The 20,741-nt window shown below is 45.5% G+C and overlaps 1 protein-coding gene across 5 annotated transcripts in view; it reads left to right on the forward strand.

Annotated features, from left to right (window-relative positions):
• LOC140426818 (zinc finger protein 346-like) overlaps nucleotides 1–20,741 on the forward strand; it is a 67,858-nt gene that overhangs the window by 16,463 nt on the left and 30,654 nt on the right. For 4 of the 5 annotated variants that reach the window (XR_011948296.1, XM_072512031.1, XM_072512032.1 and 1 more), the window contains exons 2-4: nucleotides 9,922–10,025; nucleotides 10,738–10,827; nucleotides 17,266–17,386. Coding sequence is in view for 4 of the 5 variants with exons in the window: in XM_072512031.1 (XP_072368132.1) it covers nucleotides 9,922–10,025; nucleotides 10,738–10,827; nucleotides 17,266–17,386 (315 nt within the window). In the remaining variant the exon portion in view is untranslated. The remainder of the gene's footprint in view (nucleotides 1–9,921; nucleotides 10,026–10,737; nucleotides 10,828–17,265; nucleotides 17,387–20,741) is intronic. The other variant, XM_072512034.1, reaches the window with a different exon arrangement.

Raw genomic sequence — 20,741 nt, forward strand, 5'->3', positions numbered from 1 at the left:
ACATCCGGCATACAATCTTCAATCCTGGAGGCCAAAACTTGGGCCAGCAACTTGGCGTTCACATTAAGCAGTGAGCCTATATGACCCGCATAGCTCTGGGTTCTTATCCCGCTTTAATATTAACGGAATAGTGGCCTGTGACATCGTCGAGGGCAGCACCCCACTATCCCGTGCCTCATTGAAAACATTGACCAACAATGGCCCTAAAATCCCCGAGAATTTCTTGTAAAATTTCACCTGATACCCGTCCGGCCCCGGGGCTTTACCCGACTGCATTGCCTTCAAGCCCTCAACTATTTCTTCGGCCCTAATTGGGGCCCCTAGCCCATTTACCAGCTCCCTGCCCACCCTTGGGAAGGTCAGTCCGTCCAAAAAGCGTCCAAAAACCCCCCATAGGCCCCGTGGGGGGTTCCGAGCAATAGAGCCTACTATAAAAGTCCTTGAACGCCCTGCTAAGTCCCCTACCAAGTTCCCATCCCCATCAACCACCCTCTCTATTTCCCTTGCCGCCTCCCTCTTCCCAAGCTGCTGTGCCAACATTCTGCTGGCCTTCTCCCGGTGTTCGTAGAATGCACCCTTTGCCTTTTTAAAAAATATATTTTATTGAAAATTTTTGGCCAACCATCACAGTACATTGTGTATCCTTTACACAGTAATATAACAATATAAATAACAATGGCCAGTTTTATAAACAAGAAATAAATAATATATAAACAAAAACAAAACTAAATGGCAACTGCCTTGTCCCAGATAAATATTCTCCAAAAATATGTTTGAACAGTCCAATATACAATTATCTATAACAACAACCTATACATATTATACTTGTATATTAACATCCCTGAGAATCCTCTGGTTCCTCCCCCCCCCCCCCCCGGGCTGCTGCTGCTGTCTTCTTCTTTTCCATTCCCTCTATCTTTCTGTGAGGTATTCGACGACCGGTTGCCACCGCCTGGTGAACCCTTGAGCCGATCCCCTTAGGACGAACTTAATCCGTTCCAGCTTTATAAACCCTGCCATGTCATTTATCCAGGTCTCCACACCCGGGGGCTTGGCTTCCTTCCACATCAACAGTATCCTGCGCCGGGCTACTAGGGACGCAAAGGCCAAAACATCAGCCTCTCTCACCTCCTGCACTCCCGGCTCTTCTGCAACCCCAAATACAGCCAACCCCCAGCTTGGTTCGACCTGGACCCCCACTACCTTCGAAAGCACCTTTGTCACCCCCACCCAAAACCCCTGTAGTGCCGGACATGACCAGAACATGTGGGTGTGATTCGCTGGGCTTTTCGAGCATCTCGCACACCTATCCTCTACTCCAAAAAATTTGCTAAGCCGTGTTCCAGTCATATGCGCCCAGTGTAACACCTTAAATTGTATCAGGCTTAGCCTGGCACACGAGGACGATCAGTTTACCCTACTTAGGGCATCAGCCCCTCCTCAATCTCCTCCCCCAGCTCTTCCCATTTCCCTTTCAGCTCGTCTACCATAATCTCCCCCTCGTCTCTCATCTCCCTATATATGTCTGACACCTTACCGTCCCCCACCCATGTCTTTGAGATCACTCTGTCCTGCACCTCCTGCGTCGGGAGCTGCGGGAATTCCCTCACCTGTTGCCTAGTAAAAGCCCTCAGTTGTATATACCGGAATGCATTCCCTTGGGGCAACCCATATTTTTCGGTCCGCGCTCCCAGACTTGCAAACGTCCCATCTACAAACAGATCTCTCAATTGTGTTACTCCTGCTCTTTGCCATGTTCCAAATCCCCCATCCATTCTCCCCGGAGCAAACCTATGATTATTTCTTATCTGGGACCACACCAAGGCTCCCGTCTTTCCCCATGCCGTCTCCATTGCCCCCAAATTTTCAGAGTAGCCACCACCACCGGGCTTGTGGTGTATTTCTTCGGTGAGAACGGCAACGGCGCCGTCACCATGGCTTGTAGGCAAGTCCCCCTACAGGACGCCTTCTCCAATCTCTTCCACGCCGCTCCCTCCTCTTCTCCCATCCACTTACATACCATTGAGATGTTGGCGGCCCAGTAGTACTCACTCAGGCTCGGTAGCGCCAGCCCCCCCCCTATCCCTACTACGCTGCAAAAATTCCTTCCTCACTCTCGGGGTCTTCCCGGCCCACACAAAACTCATGATACTCTTCTCAATCCTTTTGAAAAAAGCCTTCGTGATCACCACCGGGAGGCACTGAAACACAAAGAGGAATCTCGGGAGGACCACCATTTTAACCACTTGTACCCTCCCTGCCAGTGACAGGGATACCATGTCCCATCTCTTGAAGTCCTCCTCCATCTGTTCCACCAACCGCGTTATGTTTAACCTAGGCAATGTACCCCAATTCTTGGCTATCTGGATCCCCAAGTAGCGAAAGTCCCTTGTTACCTTCCTCAGCGGTAAGTCCTCTATTTCTCTGCTCTGCTCCCCTGGATGCACCACAAACAGCTCACTTTTCCCCATGTTCAGCTTATATCCTGAAAATTCTCCAAACTCCCCAAGTATCCGCATTATCTCTGGCATCCCCTCCGCCGGGTCCGCCACATACACCAATAAATCGTCCGCGTAAATAGATACCCGGTGTTCCTCTCCTCCCCTGAGTACTCCCCTCCACTTCCTGGAACCCCTCAATGCTATTGCCAGGGGCTCAATCGCCAGTGCAAACAATAATGGGGACAGAGGACATCCCTGCCTCGCCCCTCTATGGAGCCGAAAATACGCAGACCCCCGTCCATTCGTGACCACGCTCGCCATCGGGGCCCTATACAGCAGCTGTACCCATCTAATATATATACTCCTCTCCAAAGCCAAATCTCCTCAACACCTCCCACAAATAATCCCACTCCACTCTATCAAATGCTTTCTCGGCATCCATCGCCACCACTATCTCCGCTTCCCCCTCTGGTGGGGGCATCATCATTACCCCTAGCAGCCTCCGTATATTCGTATTCAGCTGTCTCCCCTTCACAAACCCAGTTTGGTCCTCATGGACTACCCCCGGGACACAATCCTCTATCCTCACTGCCATTACCTTGGCCAGAATCTTAGCGTCTATATTTAGGAGGGAAATAGGTCTATAGGACCCGCATTGCAGCGGGTCTTTTTCCTTCTTTAGGAGAAGCGATATCGTTGCCTCCGACATAGTCGGGGGCAGCTGTCCCCTTTCCTTCGCCTCATTAAAGGTTCTCATCAGTATCGGGGCAAGCAAGTCCACATATTTCCTATAAAATTCGACTGGAAATTCATCCGGTCCCGGAGCCTTCCCCGCCTGCATACTCTTAATTCCTTTCACTACTTCCTCTATCACGATCTGTGCTCCCAGTCCCTCCCTCTCCTGCTCCTCCACCTTAGGAAATTCCAGCCGGTCGAGGAAGCACATCATTCTCTCCTTCCCATCCGGGGGCCGAGCTTCGTACAATCTTTTATAGAATGCCTTGAACACTCCATTCACTCTCTCCGCTCCCCGCTCTATCTCTCCTTCCTCATCCCTCACTCCCCCTATTTCCCTCGCTGCTCCCCTTTTCCTCAATTGATGGGCCAGCAACCTGCTCGCCTTCTCCCCATACTCATACTGTACACCCTGTGCCTTCCTCCACTGTGCTTCTGCAGTACCCGTTGTCAGCAAGTCAAATTCTACGTGTAACCTTTGCCTTCCCCTGTACAGTCCCTCCTCCGGTGCCTCCGCATATTGCCTGTCCACCCTCAGAAGTTCTTGCAGCAACCGCTCCCGTTCCCTACTCTCCTGCTTTCCTTTATGTGCCCTTATTGATATCAGCTCCCCTCTAACCACTGCCTTCAGCGCCTCCCAGACCACTCCCACCTGGACCTCCCCGTTATCATTGAGTTCCAAGTATTTTTCAATGCACCCCCTCACCCTTAGACACACCCCTTCATCTGCCATTAGTCCCATGTCCATTCTCCAGGGTGGACGCCCTTCTGTTTCCTCCCCTATCTCCAAGTCTACCCAATGTGGAGCGTGATCCGAAATGGCTATAGCCGTATACTCTGTCCCCCTCACCTTCAGGATCAACGCCCTTCCCAAAACAAAAAAGTCTATTCGCGAATAAACTTTGTGGACATAGGAGAAAAACGAAAACTCCTTACTCCTAGGTCTGCTAAATCTCCACGGGTCTACACCTCCCATCTGCTCCATAAAATCTTTAAGTACCTTGGCTGCTGCCGGCCTCCTTCCAGTCCTGGATCTCGACCTGTCCAGCTCTGGCTCCAGCACCGTATTAAAATCTCCCCCCATTACCAACTTTCCCACCTCTAGGTCCGGGATGCGTCCTAGCATGCGCCTCATAAAATTGGCATCATCCCAGTTCGGGGCATATACGTTTACCAAGACTACCGCCTCCCCCTGTAATTTGCCACTCACCATCACGTATCTGCCCCCGCTATCCGCCACTATGGTCTTTGCCTCAAACATAACCCGCTTCCCCACTAGTATAGCTACCCCCCTGTTTTTCGCATCTAGCCCCGAATGAAACACCTGCCCCACCCATCCTTTGAGTAGTCTAACCTGGTCTATAAGTTTCAAGTGCGTCTCTTGTAACATAACCACGTCTGCCTTAAGTTTCCTAAGGTGTGCGAGTACTCGTGCCCTCTTTATCGGCCCGTTCAGCCCTCTCACATTCCACGTGATCAACCGGGTTGGGGGGCTTTTTACCCCCCCCCCCCTCCCCTTGTCGATTAGCCATCCCCTTTTTCCAGCTCCTCACCCGGTTCCCACGCAGCTGTGTCCCCCACAGGCAGTGCCCCCCCGCCCACCCCACCCCATTCCGGCTCCCCCCTCTCCCCAGCAGCAGCAACCAGTAACTCCCCCCCCCCCCCCCCCCCCCCCCCCCCCGCTAGATCCCCCACTAGCGTAGTTACACCCCCCATGTTGCTCCCAGAAGTCAGCAAACTCTGGCCGACCTCGGCTTCCCCCCGTGACCTCGGCTCGCACCGTGCGACGCCCCCTCCTTCCTGCTTCCCTATTCCCGCCATGATTATCATAGCGCGGGAACAAAGCCCGCGCTTCCCTTTTGGCCCCGCCCCCCATGGCCAACGCCCCATCTCCTCCACCTCCCTTCCTCCCTCCACCACCACCTGTGGAAGAGAGAAAAGTTACCGCATCGCAGGATTAATAACATAAAACTCATCTTTTCCCCACTCTTCGCCCCCCATACTCGCCCCACCACTTTGTTTCAAACGTTCTTTTTTAATAACCCGCTTATTCCAGTTTTTCTTCCACAATAAAAGTCCACGCCTCATCCGCCGTCTCAAAGTAGTGGTGCCTCCCTTGATATGTGACCCACAGTCTTGCCGGTTGCAGCATTCCAAATTTTATCTTCTTTTTGTGAAGCACCGCCTTGGCCCGATTAAAGCTCGCCCTCCTTCTCGCCACCTCCGCACTCCAGTCTTGATAAACGCGGATCACCGCGTTCTCCCACCTACTGCTCCGAGTTTTCTTTGCCCATCTAAGGACCATCTCTCTATCCTTAAAACGGAGGAATCTGACCACTATGGCTCTAGGAATTTCCCCTGCTCTCGGTCCTCGCGCCATCACTCGGTATGCTCCCTCCACCTCCAGCGGACCCGCCGGGGCCTCCGCTCCCATTAACGAGTGCAGCATCGTGCTCACATATGCCCCGACGTCTGCTCCTTCTGCACCTTCAGGAAGACCAAGAATCCTTAAATTATTCCTCCTCGCGTTATTCTCCAGCACCTCCAGTCTTTCCACACATTGTTTATGGTGTGACTCGTGCATCTCCGTCTTCACCACCAGGCCCTGTATATCGTCCTCGTTCTCGGCAGCCTTTGCCTTCACGACCCGAAGCTCCCGCTCCTGGGTCTTTTGCTCATCCTTTAGCCCTTCGATTGTCTGTAATATCGGGGCAACAGCTCCTTCTTCATTTCCTTTTTGATCTCTTCCACACAGCATTTCAAGAACTCTTGTTGTTCAGGGCCCCATGTTAAACTGCCACCTTCCGTCGCCATCTTGGTTCTTGCTTGCCTTCCTTGCCGCTGCTCCAAAGGATCCACTGCAATCTGGCCACTTCCCTCTCCTTTTTCCATCCGTTTCCAGGGGGTATTCCCTTCTGGTTTACCGCACAGTGCTTCTAGCCGTTAAAATTGCCGTTGGGGCTCTTATTAAGAGCCCAAAAGTCCGTTCCACCGGGAGCTGCCGAAACGTGCGACTTAGCTGGTCATCGCCGCACCCGGAAGTCCCCTTTGCCTTTCTAAGCTGCTGCACTGCCTTACCTGTGGACAACACCCCGAACTCCGCCTGCAGCCTCCGACGTTCCCTTGAAAGCTCCACCCCCGGGGTCACCGAATACCTCCTATCTATCTGTAGGATCTCCTTAACCAGTTGGTCCGCCTCTGCCCTATCCGTCCTGTCCCTATGAGCCCAGATCTAAATCAGCTCCCCACTCGCCACTGCCTTCAGGGCCTCCCAGACCACAGCTGCTGAGACTTCCCCAGTGTCATTAACCTGCAGGTAGTTCTGCATGCGCTTCCTCAGCCTCTCGCACACCACGTCGTCCGCCAACAAGCCCACGTCCAACCCCCACTGCGGGCGCTGGAAGCTCTCCTCGCGAACCTGCAGTTCCACACAGTGTGGGGCATGATCCGAAATAGTGATGGCCGAGTACCCCACGTCCACCACCCCGCCAACAAATCCCTGCTCAAAATGAAAAAGTCAATCCCGGAATAAACCTTATGAACATGCGAATAAAAAGAAAACTACTTCCCCGTCGGCTGCCTAAACCTACATGGGCCGAACCCCCCCATCTGTTCCATGAACCCTATCCGTTCCCTCGCCATTGCTGGCACCCTCCCCGTTTTCGAACACAACCAGCCCAGGCCGGGATCGATGACTATTAAAATCCCCTCCCATAGCCAACTTGTGCGAGTCCCGATCTGGTATCTTCCCCAGCACCCTCTTTATGAATTCTACATTGTCCCAGTTTGGCGCGTACACGTTAACGAAGACTACCTTCCTCCCCTTCAGCTTACCTCTCACCATGACATAACACCCCCACCCCCCCATCTGAGACTATACTGCCTACCTGAAATTGCACCCGCTTATTGATTAAAATCACCACCCCTCTGGTCATGGTGTCCAGCCCCAAATGAAAGACCTGACTGACCCAACCCTTCCTTAGCCTGACTTGATCCGCCACTTTCAACTGCATGTTGGTGTCTCCTGCAGCATTACCACGTCCGCCTTCAGAGCCCTCAGATGCGTGAACACACGTGCCCTCTTAACCGGCCCATTCACCCTCTAACATTCCAAGCGATCAGCCTAGTTGGGGGGCAGCGTGTCTCCCCCCTCCGCCGATCAGCCATCCCATCCCCTTTCCAGAGCCCGCCTCCAGGCCATGCGCCGCGCCTCCATTGGCCCGCCTCCTGGCAGCCCCCATCCCCGACCTCCTCTCTGTCCAAAATCCTGAGTCCCTCCCTCATCAGCAGAGTAACTACCCCCCCCCCCCCGCAACACCAATCTGTAACCTAACCCCTGACATATATTGATCATATACACGCACCCCACTGTGCTTCCGTAGACTAGCTCACCCAGCTAGTCTGGTGGCCCTCGCCTCCGGCGCCAAGAGGTCTCCAACCTATTGTTCCCTCACTCCCTTCCCCGCCCCGCCCATCGAAACCACTTCCCTCATCAAACCGATCCCAAATAATCACCCAGTTTCCATAGGAGACAACCCAGAACGAAAAACACCACCAAGAACTCAACCCCCCCCCCCCACATAGTTCAAATCAAAGTAATAAAAAGTAAAAAGCCCCAGCAGCCACCCCCACCAAAAAACCTACAGAAACTGAATAACTTTTTACTTCTCCCATCTTTGCCCAAACTCAATTGCAGAAGAAAAACGACAATCAAAACGTATAAACATCACTCAGAAAAGTTACAACTTAAAACAAAATGTTCTCAGTTCAGCACCAGCCCTTTCTTCTTGGCAAAGTCTTCGGGCGACTCAAAATAATGGTGCTGGTCCTCGTGCGTAACCCAAGCTCGCGCCGGGTACAGCAGCCCAAATTTCACCTTCTTCTTAAACAGGATCGCCTTAACTTGATTGAAGCCTGCCCTCCTTCACAGTGGGCTAATCAGCTGGCTTGTAATGCAGAACAAGGCCAGCAGCGCAGGTTCAATTCCTGTACCGGCCTCCCCGAACAGGCGCCGGAATGTGGCGACTAGGGGCTTTTCACAGTAACTTCATTCCATCTACCTGTACCAATAAGCGATTATTATTATTATATTCTGGCCACTTCCACGCTCCGCTCCTGATAGACACGCAAAATGCTATTGTCCCATTTGCAACTCCGCGTACGTTTGGCCCACTGGAGAACCCACTCCTTGTCCAAAACCCTGTGGAACCGGACCACCATCGCCCTTGGGGGATCCCCCGGCCGCGGATTCCTCGCCATCGCCCTGTACGCCCTGTCCACCTCCAACGGTCGGGGAAAAGCTCCCTCCCCCAGAAGCTTCTGAAACATACTCGCCACAAACGCACCAGCATCAGCCCCCTCAGCCCCTTCTGGGAGACCGACAATTCTTAAGTTCTGCAGGCGAGCTCTATTCTCCAGGTCTTCTACCTTCTCCAGCTGCCATTTTTGCTGATCCTTCAGCAACCCCACCTCCAGCTCAACCACCATTTGGTGCTCCTCCTGATCCACCAGCGCTTTCTCCAGCTTCTGAATCGTCCGGTCGTGGGCATCCAGCCTGCGCTCCAGCCAATCGATTCCTTTATCGGGTCAAGACAGTCTTGTTTCTGTCTAGCAAAGCTCTCTTTGGATGATCATCAGCTCCTCCGTTGATGTTTGGGCCGTCGCAGCAGGGGTCCGAACATCAGCCATATTGTCTTCAGCCGCAACCTCCACCCAGCCCTTGCTTATCTTCTTACTTCTTCCTTTTTGATCCCTTGGGGTTCTCCGTTCCACCAATGTGTGGATCCAGTACCAAATTATCTGCGCCTTCAAAGCCAGTACTCGAAACCGCAAAAAGGTCGGGGAAAAAGGTCCAAAAGTCCGGCCAAAGCGGGAGCTACCAAATGTGCGACATACTCCCTCGTAGCCGTCACCGGAAGTTCCCGCCCACTACATTTTAATCTTTCCATCCAAAGACTGACTTCTGTGCAAAGCATATTTATGGAAATGATGGACCACTTTTATTTCACCTTTAGTGTATTTTGCAATCTGAGATGCAGTCCTGAATTTGATTCAGCCTTCTTCCATGATATTTTACACTTAGTAAATGTACGTCATTGTAAAATTTGGTTGGATTTTTTGTGGTTTGACTTTTTGATATTCTTTGGGATTTTCTTGCAATTTTATTGATTATTCTAAGCAATGATACAAAACAATGTTGTTAGTCTGAAGATTACAAACTTGACCTCTACTGCTTGCTTGATAGGAAACTAATGGCTCAAGTAATGGGGATTTAGCCTCCAAATACTACAAGCATTTCAGGGCATTTAATTGCCACCTTAATGACCTATAAGTATTTTGAAAATTGACACAATAGGGACAGGTTGGAGTAATTTTGGACTATGCCAAACTATTTCCTTAGTCTCTTCATTTTGAAAATGGAAATGGGTCAGACTGCCACTAAGGTTCAGTTGTGTCCCATTGTTGTCATCCCACTGATGTAAAGAAAATATGTTGGAGATATTACCTCAATATATGGAGTCCTACAGATGGCAGTGTTAAATTTTATTTTTAAATCAAAAAAATATAAAGCTGAGTGGCTATGTAGTGCTTTATTATAGAATATAGGTAACTATGGAAAGTTCATTGTTTCTGAGGATGTCTATTCTACACACTAGGCAAAATAGTGAAATCTATTTTGAGGCAATTACTGCAAGATGTCAGGATCTCTACTCTTTCGCTTTAGTTCTTTGGTTTGCTTTTACAGTACAAAAGATCATCAGAGGAAATAGTGAGCTCTTCACGGACACTTACTGCAACGTGTGTAACGCTCTGCTGATCTCAGAGGTCCAGAGACTATCGCATTACCAGGTAATAAAGTGGCAGACCCTATGTCAACATGAGTCTGGTGTGATTAGTGCATGCTGAGCATGAATGCCAGGTGCAAGATTTAAAAATCATAGCAGAAAGACCCTTATTGGTTATTGAGTAATTGTACTGTCTGCTCCACTAGAGACATTCAGGACTGAAAATCTCAGGTTAATTTGTGCTGACTATTGCGTTCCTTCTCCCTTTTCATTACTTTAACCAGTTACTAGAAGAACTAGCCAAGTTGATGCAAGCTTCCTTGAGAATAAAAATGTTGCATGTGAGATGGTGATGATTGAGAGAAATGCTGGAACTTGCTGGGTAGAGATTATGGGCTGCTAAATTGAAATTTAATCATGATCTGTCAATGTATTATGACGGTTATAGCAAAATTTTGAAATATCCCAAAAGAAACAAAGTTTTGAAAGATAAAATTAATAAACATGAAGGCATGTGATCCCTTTGTCTGAATTAGTGTAAAAGAGTATAAAATTATTTGTAGCCATTTAATTGTGGTGTGCATCTTTGCCATGAAGGTTATGTCTCACAGCTTCTGCCCTGAAAGTAGCATTTTTAATCTGGGCAGTAACCCATAAGGTTTTTTATGCAAACCTTTTCACCATTTCGCTGTTGTATAATGTGTTAATAGTTCAGAGTTGTGGGTAATCTTTGATCTCAGGCTGTCAAATCACTGAAGTTCTGCTATGATCCCCAGAGCATGAAACATGCTAAAACCGTACGTCGCTATGAGGAGCTCCATCAAGATGGTGAACCAGTCGCCAAAAGAAGACAAAAGCATTCCATTGTAAGTTTCTTTTAATCATAGAATGTAAAGAGCACAGAAGGAGGCATGTGTTGGCCCTTGCATCGTCTCTTTTGTCTTGACAAAGTGTAATACCTAGAGTTGAATGTAATACTCCCATGGGGCCTAATCAGGAATCAAAGAATTCCTACAGTGCAAAAGGAAGTCATTCAGCCCATCTAATCTGCACTGGCCCTTGGAAAGAGCACCTTATTAAGGCCATGCCTCCACACTATCTCTGTAACCCAGTAACCCCACCTAACCTTTTGGACACAAAAGGGAAATTTAACATGGCCAATTCACCTAACCTGCACTTTTGTTGACTTTGAGAGGAAACCGGAGCATCTGGAGGAATCCCACGCAAACACTGGGAGAAAGTGCAAACTCCACACAAACAGAGGCCGGAATTGAACCCGAGTCCCTGGAGCTGGGAGCCAGCAGTGCCAACCACTGTGCCACCGTGCCGCCAATAAAAGGCTATTCAAGTAATGTTTGTTTATTTTGACAAATGTATGAGCGTTTCATAATATTCCTGCAGTGCAGAAGGAACCATTTGGCTCATCAAATCTGCACCGACCCTTCGAAAGAGCATGCTAACCTCGGCCCACTTAAGTTATAAAGATTTAGCATAATTTCCTAGCTCTTGTATTTAATGCCTCTATAAAGCTATAGATCCCATCTGCCCTTTAACAGTTGTTACATCTTGTCCTACCACCTTCAAAGATTTGTGTATGTGCACCCCAAATTTGGCAGTTTCTGGCCGTACATTAAAATTCTTACCAAAATTAATCACTTTACACTTCTATAGATTAAATTTCATTTATGAGCATATGAAATCGGAGCAGGTGTAGGCCATATGACTCCTTGAACAAGCTCCGCTGTTTAAAATATCATGGCTGATCTGATTGTGGCCTCCGGACCACTATCCTACCTGCCCATCACCAGCACCCCCCCCCCCCCCCCCTCTTGATTCCCCTGTAGATTAGAAATCTATCTGATTAATTCTGTCTAATATATTCACTGATCTCTGGGATAGAAATTCCCAAGATTAATGACCCTCACCCTCCGAGAGATATTCCTCATCATTGTCTTAAATGAGAGACCCCCTATCTGGAACTCTTCCCCCCCCCCCCCCTTGTTTTAATTGCCTCATCCTCTTGACATCTAGCCTGTCAACTCCCTTCTGAATATATTTCAACAAGATCATCCATCATTCTTCTAAATTCCAATGAATATAGGCCCATCTTTCTTAACGTTTCTTCATAAGAAAAGCCCCTTCATCCCCAGTGATCCTCTGAACGTCCTTCAATATAAGTATATCCCTCCTGAAATAAGGGACCAAAACTGTATGCAATATTCTAGGTACGGTCTCGCCAGCCCTTTATATAGTTGTAGCAAGACTTCCCTACTTTTATACTCCAACCTCCTTGTAATAAAGACATCAATCCATTTGCGTTTCTGGTTACTTGCTGGTTTTGTGTCCTAACACTTGTGATTCATGTATGAGAGCCACCAGATTCCTTTGTAACACAGCATTCTGCAGTCTCGCAATTTAAAAGCCAATTTGCTTTTCTGTTTTTCCTACTGTAATAATTCCCATAGGAACCTGTCAAACCAAAAGAACCAGATTTACCCAATGAGCCCCAAATTAAACAATTACTGAACATGAATTCGCCTTTTGTAACTTTTCACAAGAAATTAAACCTAAATTAACAAGTAATTAATGTTTGGTACGAACTATAAATTACTCGTGAACTAGCAGATACAACAGAGATTAATCTCTAATTTTTCTAGGCAGTCCACTCCGGCTGCAGTTTCAGTTCTTTGAAGCTCTGATTTTCATTGTGAAGAATTCCCGTTCCTTTCCTTCAAGGACTTAGCTTATTCTTCACAGTTTCCATGTAGCTCTGATTTTGCACGTTGTTTTGAAAAACTCACCACTATTCTTAGAATTCCCCCTATACCAAAAAGGACCGACATTCTAAATGGTGATCAGGGATTCTCACTCCCCGACTCCGATGCAAGCTTCAGTGTGTGCTATTCAGGTCAAACTATATTTTCAAGTTATCCCCCGGTAAAACCCATACCTTCACCGAAGATTTCATCTACTTGCCACTTAGTAGCAGCGATCCTGGGTCCGGCATTGCTAAGTAAGTAAAGTAGACTAATAACTCAACTGTTTCAGGTTAAAACTTTTAAGTTATTTTATTATTATATATATTTCTTTCTCTTTTTAAAAGATGCAATCACTGTCTTTACAGAAAAGTAAAAAGATCTTGCTTCTGGATCCTTCTGGTTGGTTGAAGGGACCTTCAGGCCCAAGTTGACAATGAATCTTCTTTAAAGTCTGGTCTTCTTTAGATGTATTCGCTGATGAGCTCAGTTGCTGTGTCCTACCTTTCCCATGTACAGAGCTGAGAGCTATCTCTGAGCTGAATCTGCCTACTCTTTAAATTCTAGCCTTCCTTAGATGTATTAGTTATTTTAGCTCGGCTGCTCTGCCCTGTCTCTTTCCCATGACCGAGCTGACTGTAATCTGCCTCTGCTTCTCCCCTCTCTCTCTCTCTGAGTTCTGCTTCTGGTTCTGGTTCTGGTTCTTCCTGCTCTTGTCTCTTGGTTTATATTCGCTTTCTAACAATTAAGTTTTTATGATATTGTAAAGTAACTCTTATTTTCTTTGATTGTAAAAAGTACCTTTTGATCTAAACCTTTTAAACGAACTAAGTATTCATTTTGACATGACTTAATCTCATAGATCTGATTACATTGTTTCCTTTGTGATGTTCAAAATGCTTTGACTTCAAGAAGTGTTACTTTTAATTCCTGTCATTTCTATAGTTTTATTTTCCAATTGTGTCCTCAGCTCAATTTTGACTTTGATTTTGGCTTGATATTATGTTTCTCGTTGACTGATAGCCTCCAGTTTTCTTTAATTTACCTGGTATTAGCAACTTTTCACACCTAGAATTATCACAAAATTCAACTGAACCTCATCCATTCTTTTCCAGATCCTTACTAAGATAGTTACTTTCAATGAAGGTGTGAGCCATTGTCTTTGGCTTCATTCAAAATCCTGTTTGTCTTGTTTGCTAAGCCTGCTTGACCAAGGCTATCTGCATTTTACAATCCTTCCCTGGCAGCTTCTGTTAACCCTTTGTGGGATCTTTCCCTGTATCCTCTCACGTTTCTCTCAGATCAGATATTGCCAGACTTCCATGTTTCAAATGACACATCTTTCCATATTTTCAATAACAACGTGTAGTTGTTTACACAATGGACTTGTATGTGTGTCAGTGGTAGAGGGAGTGATGTTTTAAGCTGGTGGGTGGTATGCCGGCGTTATTGCTGTTTTGATTAGTTTTAGCCCAGGTGACGTAGCTTTGAACACCTGCAGGCCCGAAAAGTACTATTATCCAAACTTCTTTGCTCCTGTGTGGTTGGAATAACTTTGAGCTGTTGTAACAGGACTAAGCTCTTCTGCTTGTTGTCTCTCTGTTCTGCCATTCAATAGCTCATCTGCATCTCAACTTAATCCACCTGCGTTGGCTTCATTTTAAAAATATATTTATTAATTGAGCTTCTCTAAGTATCTCAAAAAGAAGCAATTGTGGATTCCTGAGATGAGAGCATTGAATGTAACGTATCCAAACTGAGGAGGATGCAAAGAAGCATCAAAGGGACATAGACCAAATGAATGGACAACAAGGTGTCAGTGCAATGTGGGAGAGTGTTGAGTTATCCAATTTGTGGTGGAAAAATAGAAAAGCAGAATATGTTTAAATGGTTGAGATGGGGAAATATTGGCATTCAAAGGGACCTGGGAGTCCTTGCATATGAACCACAAAAAAATATGTAGATACAGCAAGCAATTAAGAGCACAAATATAATTTTGGCCTTTATTCCAAAATTTACTGACGTATGAATAAAGAAGCTTATTGTTAGCATATGATGAGGTCACAGGTGTGATGCTGTACACAATTGGTTGTCTTGCCCAAGCAAGGATATTCTTGCCGTCCAGGGACTGCAATGAAGGTGCACTAGACAGAATCCTGGCGTGAGTTTGAGTTGACTAGGACGATGTTCCCTAGAATTTAGGAGAATGGAAGGTGATCTTGTTTAAGCATGTAAAATTCTTAAGGTGCTTTGATAGGATAGATCCTGAAAGGGTATTTCCATTCGTCTTGAACTGGGGCTCGCTGTTTCAGAAAAAGATGAGAAATTTGTTCACTCAAAGGGTTGTAAATCTTTGGAACTTTCTGCCTCAAGGTTCTGAATGCTTTGTTGTGGGCTAAATATTTAAGACAAAAGTTGATGTATTTTTGGGTATTAAGAGATATGAGGATTGTGTGCAACGGTGAAGTTGAGATAGAAGATCGGTCGTGATGTTTGAATAACGGAATAAGCTCAAGGAAGAACAGTTGCTTCACAGCTCCAGGATTCCAGGTTTGATTCCCGGCTTGGGTCACTTTCTATGCGGAGTCTGCACGTTCTCCTCATGTCTGCGTGGGTTTCTTCTGGGTGCTCCGGTTTCCTCCCACAGTCCAAAGATGTGCAGGGTAGGTGGATTGGCTATGCTAAATTGCCCTTCGTGTCAAAAGAAAAAAACGATTAGGTGGGGCTACAGGGATGGGGTCGAGGTGAGGGGATAGGGTGAAGGTATAGGTGTAGGTAGCTCTTTCCGATGGCTGGCGCAGACTCGATGGGCCGAATGGCCTCCTTCTGCACTATAAATTCTATGATTCTATGACTTTTTACCGGTAGCTTCTGAACTCTCCATTTGCGTTGGTTGTGGTAGTGTGGATCTATGAAACTGCCTACCTTCACATGGCATGGCTGAGTCTGGGCATTCAATCACTCTGCAATGGAAAAAACAGCAGGAGAAGTCCTAAATGTGCTATCCCACCGCTCAGGAATCCAACTGTCCGACTGAGCTTGTTGACCACCTTCGTTCTCCAACTCTTCCCTTTCCAGTTTTCTGTCTGTCTCTCAGTATTTTAACCGGCGCCGGTTGGTATTTCTTCCTGGTCTGTAGTTGCTGGGTTAATCCAACAATGGAAATCCTCTGGTACCATTTTTGCATCAAAGGAGGATTGGAAGATTGTGGCCAGAGCTTCTGCAATGTCCATTTTTCAACCCCTTGGCATTTCAGGATGCATGAATTTGCGATCGGATGGTTGTTCTACTTGGAGCACTACCAGTCTTTCAAGTATCTCTGTCTTATTTTTCTATGCAATTCCTTTACTGCCTCATTTACTATGACATTGGCGTCATTCTCTTTAATAAAGACAGATTTAAAATATTCATTTAATACCTCATTTATGCCCTTTGCCTCACCAGGATGATCTCCTTTTGACCCTTAGTACATCCCCCCATAATTACTCTTATTATGTGTTTATAAAAGTTCCCATTTATGTTACTCACCAATCTATCTCATACATTCTCTTTGCCCCTCTTATTTCCGTTCTTGGTATTTTTTATAATTATCTTCTCTATGGAATTATGATTCAGATATTTATCAAAAACCTCCTTACTCTATATAACATAATAATATACCAATCGCCTATTGTCACAAGTAGGCTTCAATTAAATTACTGTGTAAAGCCCCTAGTCGCCACATTCCGGCGCCTGTTCAGGGAGGCCGGTACGGGAATTGAACCCGCGCTGCTGGCCTTGTTCTGCATTACAAGCCAGCTGTTTAGCCCACTGTGCTAAACCAGTCCATATACTTAATTATACAAGCAGCTCAAGCTTTGGATTCACCTTCCTTTGCTCCTCCTTGAAATGTGTCTTGTTTCTCCCTAAACTATGTTCTCTTTGAAGGACTCCACAACTGTCCATTATAACTTAAGACTAAACAGAGAAAATTTAATCCATTTCATATATATATATATATTTATGCAAACATGTTTTCATATCCACAAACTATTATATATATTCTCACAAAACATAAACCATCGTTATACCCATCATATGTAGATGTAAGCTGATGGACTAGTTGAGACTCATTATCTTTTATGTATAAAAATATTTCTTTATAGCTCATCTTCTACTTCCCTGTAAATTCACAGTTTCTAAAATTTCTGTTGGCAGTCTGTTTAGAAAACCAAAGAGTTTTTATTAAACTGAAACAGTTATTTTCTATAAAATAAAGCAGATTCATGGTAGGTAACAGTTGATGAGCTGTAAATAAGTCATTGAGTAGGTGTTAGTTACTGAGACGAGAAGTTGACTGACAATTTGTAATTAGTGAATCATTTTGCTTTAAAGTCCACCTATCTACAATGTATATAACTGTCTCCTGTTTTGTGTGTATGTGCTTAAATGTAAAATAAATAAGCCTGTTTGTATGTATTGGCTTGTTTCACAGATTAACCCAATTCAGATCAAGCTTTGAGATATGCTTTATTTAACGTAATCAGTCATTTTTGAACTTTTCAACAGGACAGTCGCAATGGAGAAGTGGATCGAAATAAGTCTTGTCATGTGTGTCATATGGCCTTTACATCAGTAGCTGATGCCCACTTGCATTACCAAGGGAAAATCCACGCAAAAGCTCTGAAATGTAAGTTGGAACACGATAAAACTACCCCAGCATCCTCTGATAAGTAATCCTAGTTATTGTCAATGCTAGATAGTTGAAATTGTTTGCATGATTTCTAAACATCTGATTAAATTAGCTGGTATCCAGCAATCTGTCCTATTGCATTCATGAGAGTGGCCAAATGACTGCTGGAATTTTCTACAAATGTAGTGGCCGATGTTAAGAAAATATGTATAAATGCTTCTGGATTACTTCGATCATGTTCATCTTGAACCTGAAAATATGAAATTGCAGCACCCTTCCAAATTAGGAACTGCACTCTGCCTTACTCTTATGAATGTAAATGGTCCCAAGGGACATTTCTTTTTTGCTTTAAAGTTTTGTCAAACTGGACATGTGACTGGATGAAAAAATATAAATTGACAGAGAACAGAGAGAGGGTACAAGAAGAGTCTGGCAGTTAATCTAAATGACATGTAGGCATGCTACCTGGGGACCAAAAATGTGATCATGGGGTCAGAGGGCATGTCAGAGGTAATAAATTAATATCTCGCCTCTGTCTTTACCAACAAAGAAGATACTTTCAAAATTATATGGAAAAGGGAGGTAGCTATGATACTGGATGTGCCAAAAATTAATAGAGGTATCAGAAAGCCTAGCTGTCCTTAATGTTGATAAGTCACCAGGACCAGATGAGGCACGAAGGAGAATGCTGATGGAAGTATGGGGTGGAAATTGCAGAGGTACTGACTATGTTTTTTCTGTACTTCTTAGATACAGAGGTGGTGCCAGAGGATTGAGGAATTGCAAATCTTCCACTTTTGTTTGAAAAGAGGTGCAAGGACAAACTTACAGGCTAGTCAGTTTAACCTTGGTGGGGGAAAAGCTTTCAGAAACTATAATCCTGGATAAAATGAACAGTCAGTTGCATGAATTAAGGAAAGTCAGCACAGATTTAGGAAGGGCAAATCATGATTAACTAAGATGATCGAATATTTTTGGTAAGATAACTGAGAGGGTTGATGACAGCAGTGCAATTGATGTGGTATGCATGGATTACAAAAGATGTTTAATGAAGTGTCACATAAAAAGTTTCCCGATAAAACTGAAGCCCATGGTTTAAACAGGACAGAAGAAGCATGGATGTGACCGGAAAGAATGGTTATGTTGTTGACTGGAGGGAGATGTACAGCAAAGTTCCCTAGTGGTCAGTACAAGGACCACTGCTTTCCTTAATTTTTTTAATGACCTAGACTTGGGTGTATAGGGCACAATTTCAGAATGACAGGTGACACAAATCTTGGAGGTATTGTGAACTGTGAGGACGATAATACAATTGACTTTGAGAAAATAAAAAAACTGATGGAATGCGGGGGCACGTGACAGATGAGATTTATTACAGAGAAGTGTTAAGTGATATCATTTGATAGAAGACCAAGAAGAGGCAATATGAAATGAAGTGCACATCCTAAAATGGTTGCAGGATCAGCGAAACCTTGCAGGATATCTGCACAAAGTATTGATGGTGGCAGGACAGGTTGAGAAAACGGTTAATAACGCATTTGGATTGCTGGCTTTGTAAACATGGGCATAGAATAGGAGAGCAAGGAAGGTAACATGAGCTTTTATACATTACTGGTTCAACTTCGGGTATTGTCTCCAATTCTGAACACCACACATTAGGAATTATGTAAAGGTTTTAGAGAGGGTACAGAATGAATTTAAGAGAATAGTTCTCGGGTTGAGAAATTGCAGTTATGTGGATAGATTGGAGAAGTTGCGGTTCAAAAAAAGAAGAGAAATTTGAAAAAGGTGTTCAAAATCATGAGGGGTTGAGACAGAACACAAAGAAAATATATCCATTGAGAATCAGCGGATGCTGATTTAAGGGGATTTGCAAAAGAAATAATGGAAACATAAGGGAAATTGTTTTAAGCAGCGATAGGAATTCATTGCCTGACAGTGTGGTGAAGGCAGATTCAATCATGGCTTTCAATGAAAATTGGATAAGAACCTGAAGAGATAAAAAAGGACTGGGAAAGTGGGACTAGGTGAGTTCGAGGTGAGAGCCTATAGTCACGATGGGCTGAATGGCCATCTTATATGTGGCTGGAATGAATTAAAGTAGTAAAGGTATCAAGTAACATGGAGAGGTTTACTCCACTACGAAATTCCAAGGATAAAAGTATATCTTGTGGGCTTTGTGTTCTAGAAAACAGATTATCTGCAACAAGATGGTATGTTCTAGCGATTAGTTCGGTGCAGCTGAGCAAAACACTTTTAAGTATTTGTGGGAAAGCCAATCAAATTGACGGTGTTCTGAAACAAAAATAGGAAGTAAGGATTGGGACCCATAGGTTTTTGAACAAATAATGCTAGCGGATGAGATTGAACAAATTAGCAGAATATAACATCAAGTGGATAAACTCGAATGACCAAGTTTCAAGTACACCCAGAAAAATAAAATTGGTCTAAAGTCTGGTCATCAGGGATATTATAGATTAAGAACTGGGAGCTGGGTTATCAAAATCAGTCTCATAACACAAACTAAAATAGCACTGGTGTGTCCCACCAAAGCTCAATGGACTTTCAGCATAGCTGCCGAATCTCTTGCATCGAACCACACCATGGTGGCGCCAGAAAAATTCGGCCTTAAATTATGGAATCCGGATAGTGCAGTAGGAGGCCATTCAGCCCATCACGTCTACGCCGACCTCTGAAAGAGTGCCCAATCCCCCGCTCTATCCCGGTAAACCCACCTAACCTTTGTGTACTTGGTGGCAATTGAGCATGGCCAATCCACCTAACCTGCACATCTTTGGACTGTGGGAGGAAACCAGAGCACCTGGAAGAAACCACGCAGACACGGCGAGAATGTGCAAACTCTACACAGTCACCCGAGGTTGGAATCAAACCCCGGTCCCTGGCGCTGTGAGGCAGCAGTGCTAACCACTGTGCCACCCAGTCTTGCTTTTATTCAGCAATTTAATCTAAAATATCTTCTCAAATTTCATATATGATTATTTTGAAGAATAATGTGGGGAAATTGTGGCAGCTATGTTTACTGCAGCAACATCCACTGACAGAATTACCATGTTTTCTGTTTTTAGTTAAGCAGGTTGAAAAATAAATGTTTACCAGAATGCCTGGAGAAACACCCTGGACGCGATTCTCCCCAAAGGGAACAAAATCGCCTAGCGAGGGCGTTTAGCTGCGTGCTTCCCGGCGCTCGCAGTGCCAAGAAACACATGGGTATTGGCTATTCAATGCAACTCATGTTGTATAAGGGGCCTGGCCGGGGAACGCACGGTGGAGGACACACACAGCTCCGTTTTGTGCAGTGGGGAGCTCTGCTCGCCAGAACTCCCCAGTGTAA

This window comes from Scyliorhinus torazame, chromosome 7 (assembly GCF_047496885.1).
Source record: "Scyliorhinus torazame isolate Kashiwa2021f chromosome 7, sScyTor2.1, whole genome shotgun sequence".
In the NCBI taxonomy this organism is placed as follows: Eukaryota; Metazoa; Chordata; class Chondrichthyes; order Carcharhiniformes; family Scyliorhinidae; genus Scyliorhinus; species Scyliorhinus torazame.